The sequence below is a fragment of the Oncorhynchus masou genome, chromosome 26, assembly GCF_036934945.1.
Source record: "Oncorhynchus masou masou isolate Uvic2021 chromosome 26, UVic_Omas_1.1, whole genome shotgun sequence".
NCBI classification, from domain to species: domain Eukaryota; kingdom Metazoa; phylum Chordata; class Actinopteri; order Salmoniformes; family Salmonidae; genus Oncorhynchus; species Oncorhynchus masou.
Window position 1 is genome coordinate 6,081,215 of NC_088237.1, and position 20,358 is coordinate 6,101,572.

The 20,358-nt window shown below is 40.5% G+C and overlaps 1 protein-coding gene across 1 annotated transcript in view; it reads right to left on the reverse strand.

The window, feature by feature from the left end:
- Positions 1–6,965: 6,965 nt before the first annotated feature.
- Positions 6,966–20,358, reverse strand: part of LOC135514695 (protein phosphatase 1H-like) — a 51,117-nt gene continuing 37,724 nt past the window's right edge. The window contains exons 7-10 of the mRNA XM_064938218.1: positions 15,447–15,517; positions 15,185–15,291; positions 12,312–12,463; positions 6,966–12,112 (exon numbers count right to left, since the gene is read on the reverse strand). Of these exons, the coding sequence (XP_064794290.1) occupies positions 11,965–12,112; positions 12,312–12,463; positions 15,185–15,291; positions 15,447–15,517 (478 nt within the window). The 3' untranslated portion in view covers positions 6,966–11,964. The remainder of the gene's footprint in view (positions 12,113–12,311; positions 12,464–15,184; positions 15,292–15,446; positions 15,518–20,358) is intronic.

The following is a 20,358-nucleotide window of genomic DNA, read 5'->3' on the forward strand; positions in this document are numbered from 1 at the left end:
CTCTTTTTTTTCTGTAAACTATTCGGAATTTCCGACTTTAAGGTTGTGTAGGCTATATATTTAACTTGATTGGTAATGACTCGGATTGGGTATTCGTGCCCTCGGGAGGTAAATGTATAACACAGGAGCATTCCTGGCTCAACCAAGAAATTGGAAATAGAGGCCCTCTTGTGGTTGAAGCTGGACCATGACTGGCTATTGTGGCCTATTCATACTATACTAAAACATATTTTGTCTGAGGTTCCCAATACGAATGGAGCTGTTCTTTACGCCCAGTCTGACGTTTCACGTGAATTGTATCCACAGTTGATCGCATACTACTCATTCCCTTTCCATACGGATCGCGGGAAGGAGCTGGAACACACTGACAGAGTATGCGGCAACTTGCGCAAGACCGAGCTGCAACTTGCGCAAGACCGAGCTGCGCGCGCGTGTATTTTTCTTCAAAGCTCGACTGCACAGATAATTGTTCTGCCTTTATTTTTTTCTTGACAAAGGACATGGGGGGAGATGGCTGTCTGCTACTTGCGCCGACTATACGGTGTGCGCAGAAGACAATATTGCGTTGCTGGGCTGGATCAACCAATCACAATTATAAGGTTGTGTGTATGCCATTTAACTGTTCGTAATTATTGGATTGTGATAAAGCTTTGTCGTAAAGTATTAGGCTATAGTGGTATTCAATATTCTCCCTGTATTAATTCCTACGGTCATTTTAAATGTCACATCTTTCATTCGAGACCGCTGCTACGCTGTGTAGCCTAGGTCTAAAACGAGAACTTGGCCGAGACATGATGCAATGTCCAGCCAAGTCATTTTAGGGGAAGGGCAGTGAAATCAGGAGACGGCGACTTGGGTGGGGTTTCAATTGCGTTTTATGCATGGGAAGTGTTTAACAGATACTGTATATGACCGCGCCATCATGGAACAGTTAATTCATATGGTCATTCTGAACCGTTTGGATAGGAGGCAGACACACGGATGACACCGCTGGTTCGTTCCTTTCCGCTGTGCTCCGGCTGAGGTAGTAGTTTGTGCTGTTGGTCGGGTTGTGACATGGCCTGCTGTGGAGATAACTGCGCAAACTACTGCCTTGCCGGCGCTGGTGATATGCACATCAAGAAACCTGGATTATTATTTTTCTAGAGCAAAAACATGTTTGGATAGACCGATCCAAACTACTTTTTTGTCATTCTGAGTAACTGGATTTGTGCTGTTGTAATTTAATTACCATTCAATTAGGCCTGTGTGTGTCATTTTTTGGGCATATTAATGACAGAAGTGTGACACTATATATACAAAAGTAACTATCTATAGGCTATGTGGACAGCCCTTCAAATCGTCTGTCCTCGGTTGCAACACTCATTACCGAGTTCCAAACTGCCTCTGGAAGCAATGTCAGCATAAGAACTGCTCATCGGGAGCTTCATGAAATGGGTTTCCATGGCCGAGCAGCCACACACAAACCTAAGCACCATGCGCAATGCCAAGCGTTGGCTGGAGTAGTGTTAAGCTCTCCGCCTTTGGACTATGGACCATCTGGCAGTCCGACAGACGAATCTGGCTACGGGGGATGCCAGGAGAATGCTACCTGCCCCAAATGCAAAGTGCCAATTGTAAAGTTTGGTTGAGGAATAATGGTCTGGGGCTGTTTTTCATGGTTCGGGCTAGGCCTCTTAGTTCCAGTGAAGGGAAATCTTAACGCCACAGCAACAATGACATTATAGACGATTCTGTGATTCCAATTTTATGGTAACAGTTTGTTGAAGGCTCTTTCCTGTTTCAGCATGACAATGCCCTTCCCAGAAGAGTGGAGTCTGTTATAGCAGCAGAGGGGAGACCAACTCCATATTAATGGCCATGATTTTGGAATGAGATGTTTGACGAGCATGAGTCCACATACTTCTGGTCATGTAGTGTAGGTAGTTGTCATCATCACCACCAGCTTGAGCACTTGTTTTTTGTTGTTCCATTCTAAATAAAGTAAAAAAATATTAACTTGCAGTTTCTCATTCACCCAGGGGCTCTTAGTTGTTAATGAAATAGTAATACTACTACTACTAGGCCTACTACATATCAAATAACTTTTTTTTACAGATTAGAGTCAATCCTGCCAGTGCATAGCATGGTCTCTGAGTAGGCATAACATAGCAAATGTAAATCTGGGACACTCAAAATAGTATGATATGTAACCATGCCAAATGACTGATGCTTATAAGGCAAAAATGGTGGGGGGGACAGGTAAGAGACACACACACTTCAAGGTGCACAGTGTTTTCATATTCCAATTAAAGTAAGTAGGGGTCTCCAGTCTGTCTTGAAAAAAAAACAAATCGGATGCATCTGAATGCATTTAAAGTAATACAAGAAAAAAACTTTTTGTTTTAGGTGATATACCCGACATAAAATAATTTTCACCGTTTTGCTGCAGCAATCACTTGCAAAAGTATTCATCCTCCTTGGTGTTTTTCTTATTTTGTTGTATTACAACCTGTAATTTAAATTGATTTTTATTTGGATTTCATGTAATGGGCATACACAAAATAGTCAAAACATTTTCAAAAAATTATTTAAAAAATAATGGAAAAGTGGTGAGTTGTATATGTATTCACCCCCCTTAGATTCCAGACAGGTGGACTTTATTTAACTAATTATGTGACTTCTGAATGTAATTGCTTGCACCAGATCCTATTTAGGGGCTTCAAAGTGTCACATGATCTCAGTATATATACACCTGTTCTGAAAGGCCCCAGAGTCTGCATCACCACTAAGCAAGCGGCACCATGAAGACCAAGGAGCTCTCCAAACAGGTCAGGACAAAGTTGTGGAGAAGTACAGATCAGGGTTGGGTTATAAAAGAAGTATCCAAAACTTTGAACATTCCACGGAGCACCATTAAATCCATTATTAAAAAATGGAAAGATTATGGCACCACAACAAACCTGCCAAGAGAGGGCTGCCCAACAAAACTCACAGACCAGGCAAGGAGGGCATTAATCAGAGCGGCAACAAAGAGACCAAAGATAACCCTGAAGGCGCTGCAAAACAGAGATTGGAGTATCTGTCCATAGGACCACTAAGCTGTACACTCCACAGAGCTGGGCATTATGGAAGAGTGGCCAGAAAAAAAGGCATTGCTTGAAGAAAAAAATAAGCAAACACATTCAGTGTTTGCCAAAAGACATGCGTGAGACTCCCCAAACATATGGAAGAAGGTACTCTGGTCAGATGAGACAAAAAAAAGTTTTTTTGGCAAACAAGGAAAACGCTCTGTCTGGTGCAAACCCAACATCTCTCATCACCCCGAGAACACCATCCCCACAGTAAAGGATGATGGTGGCAGCATCATGCTGACCAGTATCATCGGCAGGGCCTGGGAAACTGGTCAGAATTTAAGGAATGATGGATGGTACTACATACAGGGAAATTCTTGAGGAAAACCTGTTTGTCTTCCAGAGATTTGAGACTGGGACGGAGGTTCACCTTACAGCAGGACAATGATCCTAAGCGTCCTGCTAAAGCAACACTCGAGTCGTTTAAGGGGAAACATTTAAATGTCTTGGAATGGCCTAGTCAAAGCCCAGACCTCAATCCAATTGAGAATTTGTGGTATGACTTAAAGATTGCTGTACACCAGCGGAACCCATCCAACTTGAAGGAGCTGGAGCAGTTTTGCCTTGTAGAATGGGTCAAAAATCCCAGTGGCTAGATGTGCCAAGCTTATAGAGACATACCCCAAGAGACTTGCAGCTGTAATTGCTGTAAACGGTGTCTCTACAAAGTATTGACTTTGGGGGGGTGAATAGTTTTTTTTTTTTGTCTTGTTTGTTTCACAAGAGAAAATTATTTTGCAGCTTCAAAGTTCAAAGCTTCATGTTGTGTAAATCAAATGATACAAACCCCCCAAAAATCCATTTTAATTCCAGGTTGTAAGGCAACGAAATAGGGAAAATGTGAAGGGGAGTGAATACTTTCACAAGCCACACAACACTCAATCATCATCAGGACTGAACCCTCTCCATGTCCAAACCCCTCTGACAATTACATGTTAGAGCAATATTGACTTGGTATGTTGATTGTACTCTCCTCAAGGAGAAGTGGGAATGCAAAGAGCAATGGCATTGATTTGTTTTTGTGCCTCAGTGCCATTTTAATGCCACTTCAGATTGATTGATTTGGACTGAAACTTAATGCTTTCTGGAACTATTGATTTCTGGCCAAGACTATTAACAGTCTCAGGTCCCAATAGAAGTCCTCTAATAATGCAAGATACAAGACACACATTTTGGGTTCAAGTATTCACATACATTTAATTAATTGTTTTTATTCTCTGAAGAAAAAAAACACAAGGTAAAACATTTCCCCAAAGTTGTCATTGCACATAAATACATACCATAAACATTTACAAATATTATTTGACTGAAATTACCTCTCGTTTACAAAATAAAGGTGTAGGAGGGTAAAAGAAATTAGATTAGTCAAATTGTCATCAAAATGTGTAGCGTTTCACCACTCTCCTTAATTTGTTCCGAGAAATACACAAAGACATTCTTCAATCTTCTCATCACCAGGGAATGGCCTCAATTCTAGTCCCTTTCATTACCAGTCACATGGATGAGTGTGGGTTTGAGAGATGATTTGGAACAAAACAACAGCAACTGGTAGGCTACTAAAATATACAGCAACAGGAGAGGCAAATATAGCCTGGTACCAGCCCAGTTTGTGCTTTATAACCAACTCCACTGCCGTGTAAGCAACAGTTTATGGCATACAAAGACAGAGTTGGATAAAAAAAACATACGAATCTGCTACCAGGCGAGGTAAATATATCTGATACAAAGTAATAATGTCAAAATGCACTTTTCGTTTCATACCCTCTGTTTAACTCTATTGTTCTACTCTAGAAAGTGTACAAATTCATAACAAACAAATACTTCATATCAAATAGTCCAAATAGCCTTCAGCAATGTATTAATTCCAGTACAGCTATTATATTTTTTACTTCCAAACTACCAAAAACTTGAGTGGGCCTCCATGCACAGGTGTGGGTGGCACAGTCTCTTTATTTTTTCTTCCCATTCATCTAGTAGTTAAGGCTTAACACATTAACTATAAATTCATACCACATAGTTAAGTATGAGCAATCCATAAATAGGTTACAACTTAAGTTATATTACAGTACGTTAGTCAGTCTTTCTGGACACTTTGGGATAATAAATACAATACTGCATATCCAATTTCCACACTTTCCAAGTGTGATCACTGTCTTTGAAACTCCCATTCCTAGAAATACCCCCCAAAACATACAAAAATAAAAATATATTGTGGATCATGTTTTAGTCACTCAAAATTATATTTTACATGGGAATCAGAATGATTGTTCAGGACTTTAAATCATGTTTTTTATTGTAATGGTTTATATACAGTGGGGCAAAAAAAGTATTTAGTCAGCCACCAATTGTGCAAGTTCTCCCACTTAAAAAGATGAGAGAGGCCTGTAATTTTCATCATAGGGACACTTCAACTATGACAGACAAAATGAAGAAAAAAAATCCAGAAAATCACATTGTAGGATTTTTAATGAATTTATTTGCAAATTATGGTGGAAAATAAGCATTTGGTCACCTACAAACAAGCAAGATTTCTGGCTCTCACAGACCTGTAACTTCTTATTTAAGAGGCTTCTCTGTCCTCCACTCGTTACCTGTATTAGACACCTGTCCACAACCTCAAACAGCTGTCAAAGGACACCAGAAAAAATTGTAGACCTGCACCAGGCTGGGAAGACTGAATCTGCAATAGGTAAGCAGCTTGGTTTGAAGAAATCAACTGTGGGAGCAATTATTAGGAAATGGAAAACATACAAGACCACTGATAATCTCCCTCGATCTGGAGCTCCACGCAAGATCTCACCCCGTGGGGTCAAAATGATCACAAGAACGGTGAGCAAAAATCCCAGACCCACACGGGGGGACCTAGTGAATGACCTGCAGAGAGCTGGGACCAAAGTAACAAAGCCTACCATCAGTAACGCACTACGCCGCCAGGGACTCAAATCCTGCAGTGCCAGACGTGTCCCCCTGCTTAAGCCAGTTCATGTCCAGGCCTGTCTGAAGTTTGCTAGAGAGCATTTGGATGATCCAGAAGAAGATTGGGAGAATGTCATATGGTCAGATGAAACCAAAATAGAACATTTTGGTAAAAACTCAACTCGTCGTGTTTGGAGGACAAAGAATGCTGAGTTGCATCCAAAGAACACCATACCTACTGTGATGCATGGGGGTGGAAACATCATGCTTTGGGGCTGTTTTTCTGCAAAGGGACCAGGACGACTGATCCGTGTAAAGGAAAGAATGAATGGGGCCATGTATCGTGAGATTTTGAGTGAAAACCTCCTTCCATCAGCAAGGGCATTGAATAGGAAACGTGGCTGGGTCTTTCAGCATGACAATGATCCTAAACACACCGCCCGGGCAACGAAGGAGTGGCTTCGTAAGAAGCATTTCAAGGTCCTGGAGTGGCCTAGCCAGTCTCCAGATCTCAACCCCATAGAAAATCTTTGGAGGGAGTTGAAAGTCCGTGTTGCCCAGCAACAGCCCCAAAACATCACTGCTCTAGAGGAGATCTGCATGGAGGAATGGGTCAAAATACCAGCAACAGTGTGGGAAAACCTTATGAAGACTTACAGAAAATGTTTGACCTCTGTCATTGCCAACAAAGGGTATATAACAAAGTATTGAGATAAACTTTTGTTATTGACCAAATACTTATTTTCCACCATAATTTGCAAATAAATTCATAAAAAAATCCTACAATGTGATTTTCTGGATTTTTTTCTCATTTTGTCTGTCATAGTTGAAGTGTACCTATGATGAAAATTACAGGCCTCATCTTTTTAAGTGGGAGAACTTGCACAATTGGTGGCTGACTAAATACTTTTTTGCCCCACTGTATATATATTTTTTTCTTCCACAATAACAATGCTCAATATCTGAGTAACTCCCTTTTCTCTCATGTCAAAGAGCCAGGAAGCCTGAAAAGACACACTGAGTGGGCAGGGAGCTAATAGGCTGAATGGGTGGGGAGCTCACCTTTACTGACAGTTCTTGAAAAAAGCCTACAGTTGAAGTCAGAAGTTTACATACACCTTAGTCAATTACATTAAACTCAATTTTTCACAATTCCTGACATTTAGTCTTAGGTTAGTTAGGATCACCACTTTATTTTAAGTGTGAAATGTCAGAATAATAGTAGAGAGAAGGATTTATTTCAGCTTTTATTTATTTCATCACATTCACAGTAGTTCAGAAGTTTACATACACTCAATTAGTATTTGGTAGCATTGCCTTTAAAATTGTTTAACCTGGGTCAAACGCTTCAGGTAGCCTTCCAAATATGCTTGGGATCATTGTCCATCTATTTTGTGAAGTGCACCAGTCCTTCATGCAGAAAAGCACCCCCACAACATGATGCTGCCACCCCCGAGCTTCACAGTTGGGATGGTGTTCTTTTGGCTTGCAAGCATCCTCCATTTTCCTCCAAACATGACGATGCTCAACAGTTCTATTTTTGTTTAATCAGACCAGAGGACATTTCTCCAAAAAGTACGATCTTTGTCCCCATGTGTAGTTGCAAACCGTAGTCTGTTTTTTTTATGGTGGTTTTGGAGCAGTGGCTTCTTCCTGAGTGGTCTTTCAGGTTATGTCAATCAATATAGGACTCGTTTTACTGTGGATGTAGATACTTTTGTACCTGTTTCCTCCAGTATCTTCACAGGGTCCTTTGCTGCTGTTCTGGGATTGATTTGCACTTTTCGCACCAAAGTATGTTCATCTCTAGGAGACAGAATGCGTCTCCTTCCTGAGCGGTACTTTTTTTTCTTTAACCTTTATTTAACCAGGCAAGTCAGTTAAGAGCAAATTCTTATTTTCAATGACGGCCTAGGAACAGTGGGTTAACTGCCTGTTCAGGGGCAGAACGACAGATTTGTACCTTGTCAGCTCAGGGGTTTGAACTTGCAACCTTCCGGCTACTAGTCCAACGCTCTAACCACTAGGCTACCCTGCCGCCCCAGGTATGACAGCTGCGTGGTCCCATGGTGTTTATACTTGCATACTATTGTTTGTACAGATGAACGTGGTACCTTCAGGCGTTTGGAAATCGCTCCCAAGGATGAACCAGACTTGTGGAGGTCTTTAAAAAAATGTTTGCCGGTCTTTGCTGATTTCTTTTGATTTTCCCATGATGTCAAGCAAAGAGGCACAGTTTGAACGTAGATCTTGAAATACATCCACAAGTACACCTCCAATTGACTCAAATTATGTCAATTAGCCTATAAGAAGCTTCTAAAGCCATGACATAATTTTCTGGAATTATCCAAGCTGGTTAAAGGCACAGTCAACTTAGTGTATGTAAACGTCTGACCCACTGGAATTATGATACATTGAATTATAAGTGAAATAATCTGTCTGTAAACAATTGTTGGAAAAATGACTTGTCACGCACAAAGTAGATGTCCTAATCGACTTGCCAAAACTACTTGCCAAAAGAAATTTGTGGAGTGGTCGAAAAATGAGTTTTAATGACTCAAACCTAAGTGTATGTAAACTTCTGACTTCAACTGTATGTCAAGCAACATGGACGCAGTGTTGAGGTGAGACTATCTCAAGTAAAATTGCTGATACACAAAGCAATGGCACATGGTTTCACAAAAAATGCTCCTACAGACACTGAGTCACATGGCTTGCTATATAAAGTAGGCAGACGGGCATTGAGCCATTCAGTTTCTGTTCAATTGAACATTAGAATGAGCAAAACAAGTGACCTATGCAACTTTGAGCATGGTATGATCATCTGTTCCAGGCGCACCGGATCCAGTATCACAGAAACGGCCGCCCTCCTGAGCTTTTCACAAACGAGTGTCTAGGGTTTACCGAGAATGTTGCAGCAAACAAAAAATATCCAGTCAGCAGCATTCCTGTGGGCAAAAATAGCTTGTTGATGAGAGAGGTCAAAGGAGAATGGCAAGAATCGTACAAGCTACCATGACGGCCACAAACAGACAAATGACAGCGCAGTCCAACAGTAGCGTGCAGAACGGCATCTCGGAAAGCACAACTCGTCAATCCTCGTCAAGGATAGGCTATTACAGAAGATGACTACACCAGGTTCCACTCCTATCAGCTAAAAACAAGAAGCGGTGGCTCCAGTGGGCTCGCCATCACCAACACAGGAGTGAGGAGTGAAAAAACATCCTCTGGTCCGAGGAATCCCAGTTCCTGTTGAGTCAGGAGTTGGTGTAAGCAGAATGGGTCTATGGACCTATCCTGCCTGGTGTCAACTGGTGTGTACTGGTGTGTGGAATGTTTTCCTGGCACATATTAGGTTCCTTGATACCAATTGAGCAACGATTGAACGTCACAGCGTATCTGTACATTGTCACTGACCAAACTTGTTCACAGCATGAACGTACCACACGTTCCGACGTCCAATCTGCTGCACCTGCGTGGTGCTGTCGTGTCGGCATGGACCAACATCCCTGTGGAACATTTCCGACACCATGTGGAATCCATGCCCCAAGGAATTCAAACTGTTCTGGAGGCAAAGGGTGGTCTGATCCGGGACTAGATGAGTGTATCTTTTTTTTAACTGTCCGGGGAGTCAGGCAATGTCCATATAGCATGACTATTAACGATAGTTTGTTAACGATAGTTAGTTAATAGAGATGAATCTCCCGTTTTGACATGTAATTACTTGAGTTTTGGGGAACCCCTCCCCCGCTTTTGTTCCATGCTGGCTGAAGACCGAGCTAGCCAGTTCCTAGCTAACACCAGACACAGATGAAAGTACAAACCGAAGTATATTTGCCTTAGATTAATAGGGGAAACCTCATTGTATTTGCAGACATGTTGCAGTCAAATTGTACCACCACTAGACTAGCTACCTAAACCACTCCCCTCTGCGATATTGGTTACAAGGCGATACCTATTTAAATTGGTGTATTAAAATGAGAGGATTTTGTAATGTCACAAAAAGCCCTTAATAATCCGCCTCCTGAATCCAAATGGGAGAATGGACCAGTAACTATATGATCAAACTTTCATCAATGTAGAAGCAATAGTTATTTTTCATACTTTGGTCATCCTACTTTGATCTGGTTTCATCCAAATATCATCAAATTTCATAAACATAATTTGACTGTGCAAGACCTTTCAGGCCTATTCAATCAGTTTCAGCGTAAACCTGCCATGACCGACAACTGCATAGCAATTTCCTTGCTTTTGTTTAGGTGATGTCAGAGGTGTAACTGCGTTGGAGCAGCTCTTGTCATCATGTCACAAAACCACACCTGTCTACACAACCCACCCGCATTAGAAGTTCAGAATGGGAAAGTGTAGGCTATATAGAAAGTGACCCTCAAATTGAAACTCATTAAACAAATGAATAAGGATTGATTTCAGCCTAATTGGGGTGTAGATTACAGCACACATTCCAATGTTTGAGCTTGAAACAACAAGGCTGCATGGGATTTATACTAATGCGACTGGTGCATCCAATGGCAATGTCTGCGATAGGTATAATGCCGGGAGTCACTTGCTGATTTGACAGCTCCAACGATGTTACACCTCAAAAATAATCCAAATAAAAACACAAACTGCTATGCAGTTGTCAGTTATCGTGGGTTATGGCAGATCTGATTGGAAATAGCCCTAAATGTAGCACATTGTCTGATGGGTAGATAGCAGAGTCAAGAGCCAGAACTTAGTATCTCATGTTAGGAAACCATCTTCGAGCACGGCATCTGTGAAAACTTCATCCAGAACTTCAGCCACCATCAACAATACATCAAAGCTGACAATGTCACCAAAATATACAATGTAACATGTAGGAAATGATATAGTATGTTTACATCAATTCATATGTTTTATCATGGTATGTATAAAAATAATAAAACAATGGTGCAGTATGACATAAGTGGATTACTGGCACTGAATTGAAGGATCAAGTGTGACAATACATCAATCAGTATAAATAAATCCTCTTTCAATATTGAAAAGTAAAATACGCATAGAATGGCACAAACTGAAGTGGCAATGGTGTAGGCCAACATACTTAATATTCCATTGAGTATATGAAACCCAAAAACATCCGTCAGCAAAGACATCTCTTGTCTTTGGGTTCAGTCTGAACCACTATATCTCCATCAATTTCCCAAAGCAAGCAGCATTACATGCAAATAAACATCTTGAACATTATCAGCCTAAAATAATGATCTAACAGAAATAAATATACAGCTACATCATAAGATTTGTAACAGAAAGTGGGTCTTGGTCTATGAATATATTATAAGATAGAACTCTTAACGTATTGTTTTTTGAATGACTATGACCATTTTTACACCAATGAGAAAAAACAAGATCAAGTCATACACAAACAGTACCATAGTAAACTATTGCACCTTGCTCAGTCAGATTATGGTGAGGGATACAGAATCTATCTTCATTACGTAGGCTACATCAAGTCAAAAAATGTGATCTTCACTAAGTTCAGCCTCCCCTTCCAGTTGAAACGAGTGAGATGTTTTAGAAAACTACATACTACAAAACGACATACTTTTAGTAAAAACCACTTTCTGCCAGACAAACACCTGCCTGTACTCAACCTTGGTAGGTCTGAAAGAAACACTGTACTTCAGGATGTGACTCCTCTGAAGCCACACTGTGGCAAAGCAGGAAACAAAGCTGCACAGGTCAGCATCACATGACTGGGATCTCAGGTCACATACCACAATCTGAAGCTCATACCTGTTTAGGGAAGAAGGGAACATTGTAACATCTTGAAGGATTATCACTTATAGTACAGTACTGAGAGGCGGGTGACACAGAGAGAGCGAGTCAAAAAGAGAGGGGTACAGTACTGCTGGTGGAGGAGGGAGTCTGCTCCATTCATGGCCTGTAGGTGGTTCTAGGGCTGGCGGTTTCCGTACATCAGAGGGATGATGTAACAGGAGATGTCGTCTCCAGATCCCAGCCGTTCATTAGTGATCCGCCAGCCTCGGTCCTTCAGTACTCCCCGCGCTCTCATCACCAGATCCTGAGCAGCCATCGTGTACCTGGTCACAGACATGAAGTGGAGGGGTGTGTTGGCAAAAATGGTCCACTGTCAATAGTTGTATTTACTTTGTAAGATGTTGGATGTTTACTCAATTTACAAAATTGCATAATACAATGTGCGAAGGATGTCATGGAAAACTATTGAAAAATGTACTTTTACTCGCACGCAGGTCCACTTGCACACAGACACACACCTACCTGTATAAGTCGTCGGGGTCACAGTTGGCCAAGAAGGTGGAGACTGATTCGTTGACTTCCTTGTTGGAGAGGACGTCCCAAAGGCCATCTGTTCCCATCACCAGGACGTCGTCAGCACCGTGCTCATATTGGTTTAGGTTGTACACCGTCACCTAGAAAGAATAACAACAAAAATGGATCAGGTTGTGCACAATAACAGCAATAGCAGACTGACTTAGCACCATGCTCGTACTGAGTCAGGTTGTACACCAGGGATCATCAACTAGATTCAGCCGTGGCCCGACTGCAAATTGACTGCAAGAAGCCCGAACATTTATAAAACATAATCATTTCAAAACTTGCTTAAATTTGTATACGATCACGTGTATCTCTATTATGCTTGGGAATACTTGGGAACAAATTTCCCAAATTAAATCATCTGGAGCTAATTTCCTGGTGTTTTTTAAAGTCTTATGTCCAACAATAAAAATGGGAAAACTTGGCGGTGCCAGATAAAACTGCCTAACCACCAGTTAGAGAACACTATTGTACACCTTCACCTGTAACAAACAACCAGGTCTTATTCAGGAGAGAACACCAATTACATATATAATCGAATAGGATCTCTGAGTCTGATATCAGACAACCTTGGTTTGACCATGACAGAGGAACTGTGGTACTGTACACCCTGAACCCGTAGTGTATGTGCTTTAGCCAACTCTTCTATCATCATACCATACAACTGTGTGGGAGCAGGCTACTGTAGCTATTCTCTCTGCCTAAAGACGATAACACTATAATAATGGCACCATAATATAAGAGAGAGAGGTAGAGAGACCCTGTCTGAACTGCCTGTGTAATGAATAAAGAACTGCAAATAATCAGACTGAATGAGACAGACTCAATGGATGGACTATGAGTGAGATGAAGGGCTGTGAAACTACCAGAGTCAGGTGGGCAAAAGTACTCCAGGAACGAAGCAAGGCCCAAAATATTATGCATCGTTCTTTCCTTCCTTGAACTATTTACGAGTCTGATAACTTTTGTCTTTACTCGCTGTTACAAACCCAGTTAGCCAATCCACTGAAAAAACAACACTTTCACTCGGTCGAGCTACTTGGATCATAAACTGAGCTATAATGTGTGCACAAGGCGTGAGCTGGATGCAGTGGCTTGCAAAAGTATTCACCCCCCATTGCATTTTTCCTATTTCGTTGCCTTACAACCTCCCCAAAAATCTATTTTAATTCCAGGTTGTAGTATCATTTGATTTACACAACATTCCTATCACTTTGAAGATTGAGTGAAACAAACAAGAAATAAGACCCCAAAAAATCTAACTTGAGCACGCATAACTATTCACCCCCCCAAAGTCAATACTTTGTAGAGCCACCTCTTGCAGCAATTACAGCTCCAAGTCTCTTGGGGTATGTCTCTATAAGCTTGGCACATCTAGCCACTGGGATTTTTGCCCATTCTACAAGGCAAAACTGCTCCAGCTCCTTCAAGTTGGATGGGTTCCGCTGGTATACAGCAATCTTTAAGTCATACCAATGATTCTCAATTGTCTTGAGGTCTGGGCTTTGACTAGGCCATTCCAAGACAATTAAATGTTTCTCCTTAAACCACTCGAGTGTTGCTTTAAGCAGGATACTTAGGATCATTGTCCTGCTGGAAGGTGAACCTCCGTCCCAGTCTCAAATCTCTGGAAGGCTGAAACAGGGTTCCCTCAAGAATTTCCCTGTATTTAGCGCCACCCACCATTCCTTCAATTCTAACCAGTTTACCAGCGCCTGCCAATGAAAAACATCCCCACCGCATGATGCTGCCACCACCATGCTTTACTGTGGGGATGGTGTTCTCGGGGTGATGAGAGGTGTTGGGTTTGTGCCAGACATAGAGTTTTCCTTGATGGCCAAAAATGTTAGTCTCATCTGATCAGATACCTTCTTCCATGCGTTTGGGGAGTCTCACACATGCCTTTTGGAGAACATCAAACGTGTTTGCTTATTTTTTTCTTTAAGCAATGGCTTTTCTGGCCACTCTTTCTTAAAGCCCAGCTCTGTGGAGTGGTCCTATGGACAGATACTCCAATCTCCGCTGCCTCTCTGATTAATGCCCTCCTTGCCTGGTCTGTGAGTTTTGGTGGGCGGCCCTCTCTTGGCAGGTTTGTTGTGGTGTCATATTCTTTCCATTATTTAATAATGGATTTAAATGGTGCTCTTTGGGATGTTCAAAGTTTTGGATATTTCTTTTATAACCCAACCCTGATCTGTACTTCTCCACAATTTTGTCTCTGACCTGCTTGGCAAGCTCCTTGATCTTCATGGTGCCGTTTGCTTGGTGGTGCCCCTTGCTTAGGGGTGTTGCAGACTCTGGAGCCTTTCATAACAGGTGTATATATACTGAAATCATGTGACAGATCATGTGACACATATTGCACACAGGTGGACTTTATTTAACTAAAAATGTGACTTCTGAAGGTAATTGGTTGCACCAGATATTATTTAGGGGCTTCATAGCAAAGGGGGTGAATACATATGCTTGCACCACTTTCCAGGCTTTTATTTTTTAAGAAATTTTTGAAACTAGTAATTTTTTTCATTTCACTTCACCAATTTGGACTATTTTGTGTATGTCCATTACATGAAATCCAAATAAAAATCCATTTAAATTACAGGTTGTAATGCAACAAAATAGTAAAAACGCCAAGGGGGATGAATACTTTTGCAAGGCACTGTACAAGATAGTGTGTGTGTGTGTGTGTGTGTGTGTGTGTGTGTGTGTGTGTGTGTGTGTGTGTGTGTGTGTGTGTGTGTGTGTGTGTGTGTGTGTGTGTGTGTGTGTGTAATGGTGCCAGGATGCTACACACAGTGTGTCATAATTGGATTTACCTCTGGACAGCAGGACAGGAAAGGCTTGATGTAGATGTTGGAATCATGGACTTTAAGATCATGGTCACCAAGACCTCTGGTCACTCCTATGGTGGCCATTACTCTGCCTGAGGAAGAGTTTTAAAGACACCAGTTAGTGTACTATTAAACTAAGATATACATACTTTTTTCCTATGTAATAAACTCTTATAAATTCTGTTCACATCCACATTTAAACACAGACACACACACTCTCTCGCATTCACGCACGTTACATACACACAAACAACCTTTTTCCCTTCGCCATAGACCAGTGGGAACCTCAGGTCCTCATCTTCTATGGTTTTATATGCCCTGTGTGGAAAGAGGAGACAATAATGGGTTTTTATTTCATTGTTTATAGCGCTGAGCTTTACATACACTGTATTTGATGGTCCTCATTATACCTGTCGCTGAAGGGAGGAGAGGGAGAGAGAGGTGGAGAGAGAAAGCGAGAGATGGAGAAAGAAACAGTAAAAATCAGCTAAGAACGAGGGAAGCAGATGGAGACCTCAGAGAGATATTTCAATTATGTTAGAGTTCATGTAGTTTTTCCATCTTTGCTTTATAACAGGCCAGGGAGCCCATTATGGTTCCTCAGAGCCAGTCAGCAAGTTTAATCATGACCCTTCCTCTAGTTTCACATACACACACTGTGGTCTAAGGCACTGCATCTCCGTGCAAGAGGCATCACTACAGTCCCTGGTTGGTATCCAGGCTGTATCACATCCGGCCGTGATTGGGAGTCCCATAGGGCGGCGCACAATTGGCCCAGCGTCGTCAGGGTAGGCCGTCATTGTAAATAAGAATTAGTTCTTCACTGACTTGCCTAGTTAAATAAAGGTTTAAAAGGAGTTTCCGTGAATTTCACAGTAATTTCACAGTAATTTCAGGCGGCTCACTAGCAAGTAAGTTACTGTATTTCATATTCCAGTACAGGTATTGTAATCTAAATACACTCAATGCAAGCACTGTGTAATGACACACATTCCAATACCATAGAATTGACTGTATTATGCTGTAAAAATAAATGTTACCATAATCCTAATAAATAAATGGATGAAATTGAGGGGATTGGTGTTTGTAAGGTGTAGTATACTGCTTTCAAAGTATTTTATTGTTGATAATACTCCAAACCAAATTACGGGTAAAACATTTGATAATATCCCAAACCAAATCGCGGGTAAAACCCCCCTATGGCGGAGAGAAACATTTGTTTTAAAGTTAATTTCCTGCAGTTCTACAAATTTTGTCATGGGGAAGACATTTTTTGCAGTTTTACAGCAAATTTCCTGCAATTCTACCCATTTTACCATGGAGGGAGTGGAGATTTGTTTTTGCAGTTTTAATGGCTAATTGAGTCACTATCAGTGACTGGTATGAGATTTTTCTTTTTTTAACTGCTGATGCACAACCGAATTTCAAAGTTGCACCTTGTATATTATACTATTCTAACACTCATCAATAAATTGAGACCTCGACTGACTTCCAAAAAACTGTCGTCGTCGACCCCTTAGCGACCGCTTATGCCTGTGTTTCCATTGAATTACATTGTCCACTCGTTTTGTCACACAAACTTTTGCGATAAATGACAAACTTGCCCAAACTGGTTTTCGCACATGCTCTCTAGACAACATTTCACTGATAAAGTGGACACGGGATGGATAATTGTTTGTTAATGGCAGCTAAGCATCGATCATCATACAAATTAAGACCCTTGATATTTATTGGAAAGGAGCATTGAGCTCATCACCGTGCACTTTCACCAACCTGTAGCCTAAACTGTGCATGCTTTTTCAATTCGCACACAAAGTAATATCACGTGACTGCAAATTTACCTTGAAATGATTGTGGTTTATGTGCATTTCGTTGCATTATTCATTTTACCTACACAAAAAGATCATGTCAAAAGAACAAATTGTCTGTCAACATTTATGAAATTGTACCGACACTTCCTGTTTCCATTACACATCTTGTTTTCTTTTCTTTTTATATGCCAGGAAATTACTAGCATAAAAACTGTGGAGGAAATGTGGTTAGTGACTGGGAGGCTGTTATGAAGGCTTGTTTACTACTGTGACTGGGACACAAAGAACATTGCAGTAGTACACAATACCGCAGATGGAATAGAAATAAAGAGAATCTCATTCTATTCCTCTATTCCTACACTGGAAGGGTAGATCATGTTGACTACTTCAATAACAACAATATAATAACAATAACAATATAATAACATTTAATGTGACTCATAGAGAAACTGTACCATCCAGAGCAATAGCTTAAAAAAATACCAGTACACATCCATATAATGGAGTTCGATACTGAACAAGTTCCCCCTCCTCGTCTAGCCGCTATTGAACCTTCCTGAATCAGCTCACTGTGGTAATGATAATATGCTGTACTCTCATAACATCAAACAGCATATTTAAACAGACAGGCTCTGCTCAGCCCACATCTCTCGGTTAAGTCTACCTTTCTCTCGTGCAAGACCCAGGGCTCTGGGTACACTACAGAGATGAAGGTGAAACACTGTCTCAATCATTATAACCACTCTGCCTTCCCAAGGACATTAATTAGTGAATGGAGTGCGTAGATGCATGCACATCCCAGCAGAATGCCGGATCTCTCTAAACCAGCAAGATCTCACGGTCTCACTTCAGTATTGTCCATAAAAGTCCAAACTCAACAGTTAAGTTAAGGCATTCGTTCCGACTGGTTAATGTAAGGGTTAAGGTTTGGGATAGGGTTAAAACAGAAAAAATACAAACGAGGGCCTCGCACTGGGATTGAACCCGCAATCCTCTGAACTGTAGCTCATGGTTTAGAGACGGTTAAAAGGGGGATTTCACCCTGGGGGCCATGGGTTTGTTTTGATCATGTCCGAGGGATTTCTAGGTCAGTGAGATGTTTCACAAACAAGTGTCCACAAACAATGCACCCTATGACAACTTTCAGTGTATTGGAAGGGGAGGTGCAAGATCTGAAAAAAAATCTAGTCATGCTTGTGGCTATTTTATACTGATCGCACTGATTGCATGGTCATGTTAATGATATGAGACCTGAGGATGGATGAACAACATTGTAATTACTCCACAATACTAACCTAAATGACAGAGTGAAAAAAAGGAAGTCCGTACCGAATAAAAATATTCCAAAACATGCATTCTGTTTGCAACAAGTCACTTAAGAAATACTGCAAAAAATATAAAACAAGTTGTCCACTATCGGCATTGTAAGGGACTCCGTAACTGGCGGCAGGGAAGTCAGGCACAGGAGAGAAAAACTGGGTAATCAACGGAGCAGTTATATACATAAAACCACCGGAAACCAGAACAATAAACAAATGGGTACAAAACCCGTTGCGCACCAGAGAAAATATGCACATGCACTTACAATAAACAATTCCGCACAAAGACATGGGGGGAACAGAGGTTTAAATACACAACATGTAATGAGGGAAATAAAGACCAGGTGTGTGAGAAGACAAGACAAAACAAATGGAAAATGAAAAGTGGATAGGTGATGGCTTAGGAGACCGGCGACGCCGACTGCCGAGCACCACCCGAACAAGGAGAGGAACCGACTTCGGCGGAAGTCGTGACAGGCATATTATTTATTATTGGCATCAAAATATTAGCTGTTAAAATTAGATCCAACAATAATATTAAGAGATTAGAAATCTGTGGCTGTATGCTGATGATTCATGTTTTCTTTTAAAACCACAATTAGAATCCCTCCACAGCCTCGTAGAGGATCTAGATTATTTTGCTAACTTCTCTGGATTAAAAGTGTAATATATTACTTATTGGATCACTAAAAAATTCAACTTTTACATTACTGTGTAGTTTACCAATAAAATGGTCTGACGGGGATGTGGACATTCTCAGTATACATATCCCGAAAGAAAGAATGATCTCACTCCAATACATTTTTATAGAAAGTTAAAAAAATTAGATATGATCTTGCTACCATGGAAAGGAAAACACCTATTTGTGGAAAATCACCCTGATTAACTCTTTAGTCATATCACAGTTTACCTATTTGTGTATGGTTTTGCCTACACCTAGTGACCTGCTTTTTAAATTATATGAACAAAAAATATCCAACTTTATTTGGATTGGCAAGCCAGACAAAATTAAAAGGGCCTATTCATATAACGAATATGAATTCGGAGGGCATAAATCATTAAATATTAAAGCATCTCACTAAAGGCATCAGTCAAACAAAGTTATACTTAAATAGTTCTCTAGTAAATTAGTAAGAATGTCTCACTCCATGTTCAAGAATGGCCTCACTTTCGGTTATTAGAAAACAAAATCTTCAAAATATCGTTATTTTTAAACAAGCCTTAGAAAGTTGGTTGCAATTTCAATTTAATCCACCTGAAAAGACAGAACAAATATTACAACAAATATTGTGGGTAAACTCAAATATGCTAATTGATTTAAAAAAAGTATTTTTCAATCAAATTTTTTATAAAGGTATCATTTTTGTAAATTATATCATAAATAGGACTGGTGGAGTTATGCCATACATGCAGGTAACACAGACATATGGAAATGTCTGCTCTACCCAAAATTTCAACCAACAAATTGCAACATTACCACAAAAATGGAAGAGGCAAGTAGAAGGGGGAAAAGTAAGGAACTTGTCTGTCGGTCCTGCATTAAAGAACATAAATGGTTAAAGAAAATTGTGATGAATAAAAATATATACCAATTTCATTTAAGGACCAAAAAATTGACAGCTGTGCCATATAAATTGCAAAACAGTTGGGAAGAGCTTTTCAATGTACCGATTCCATGGCACATGGTTTATGAATTGACACGCAAAACAACAGCTGATTCAGAACTTCTTGCAACCAATAGAATGTTATATATATGGAAGATAAAATGTTCCAAGCTCTGCAGATTTTGCTGCGAGGAGGCAGAGTCATCAGATCATTTATTTTGGTACTGTCCATATGTAGCTTGTTTTTTGTCACAGATTCAGGAATGGCTGAAGAATTGCAACATTTACCTGGAGCTATCTCTGCAAATAGCACTGCTGGGTAATTTAAAAAGTCATAGTCAATCGATCAATAATATAATAATACTCTTAGCAAAACATTTTATTTTATTTACAATATGTAAAATCTGAGAATAGAAAGGTTCAGA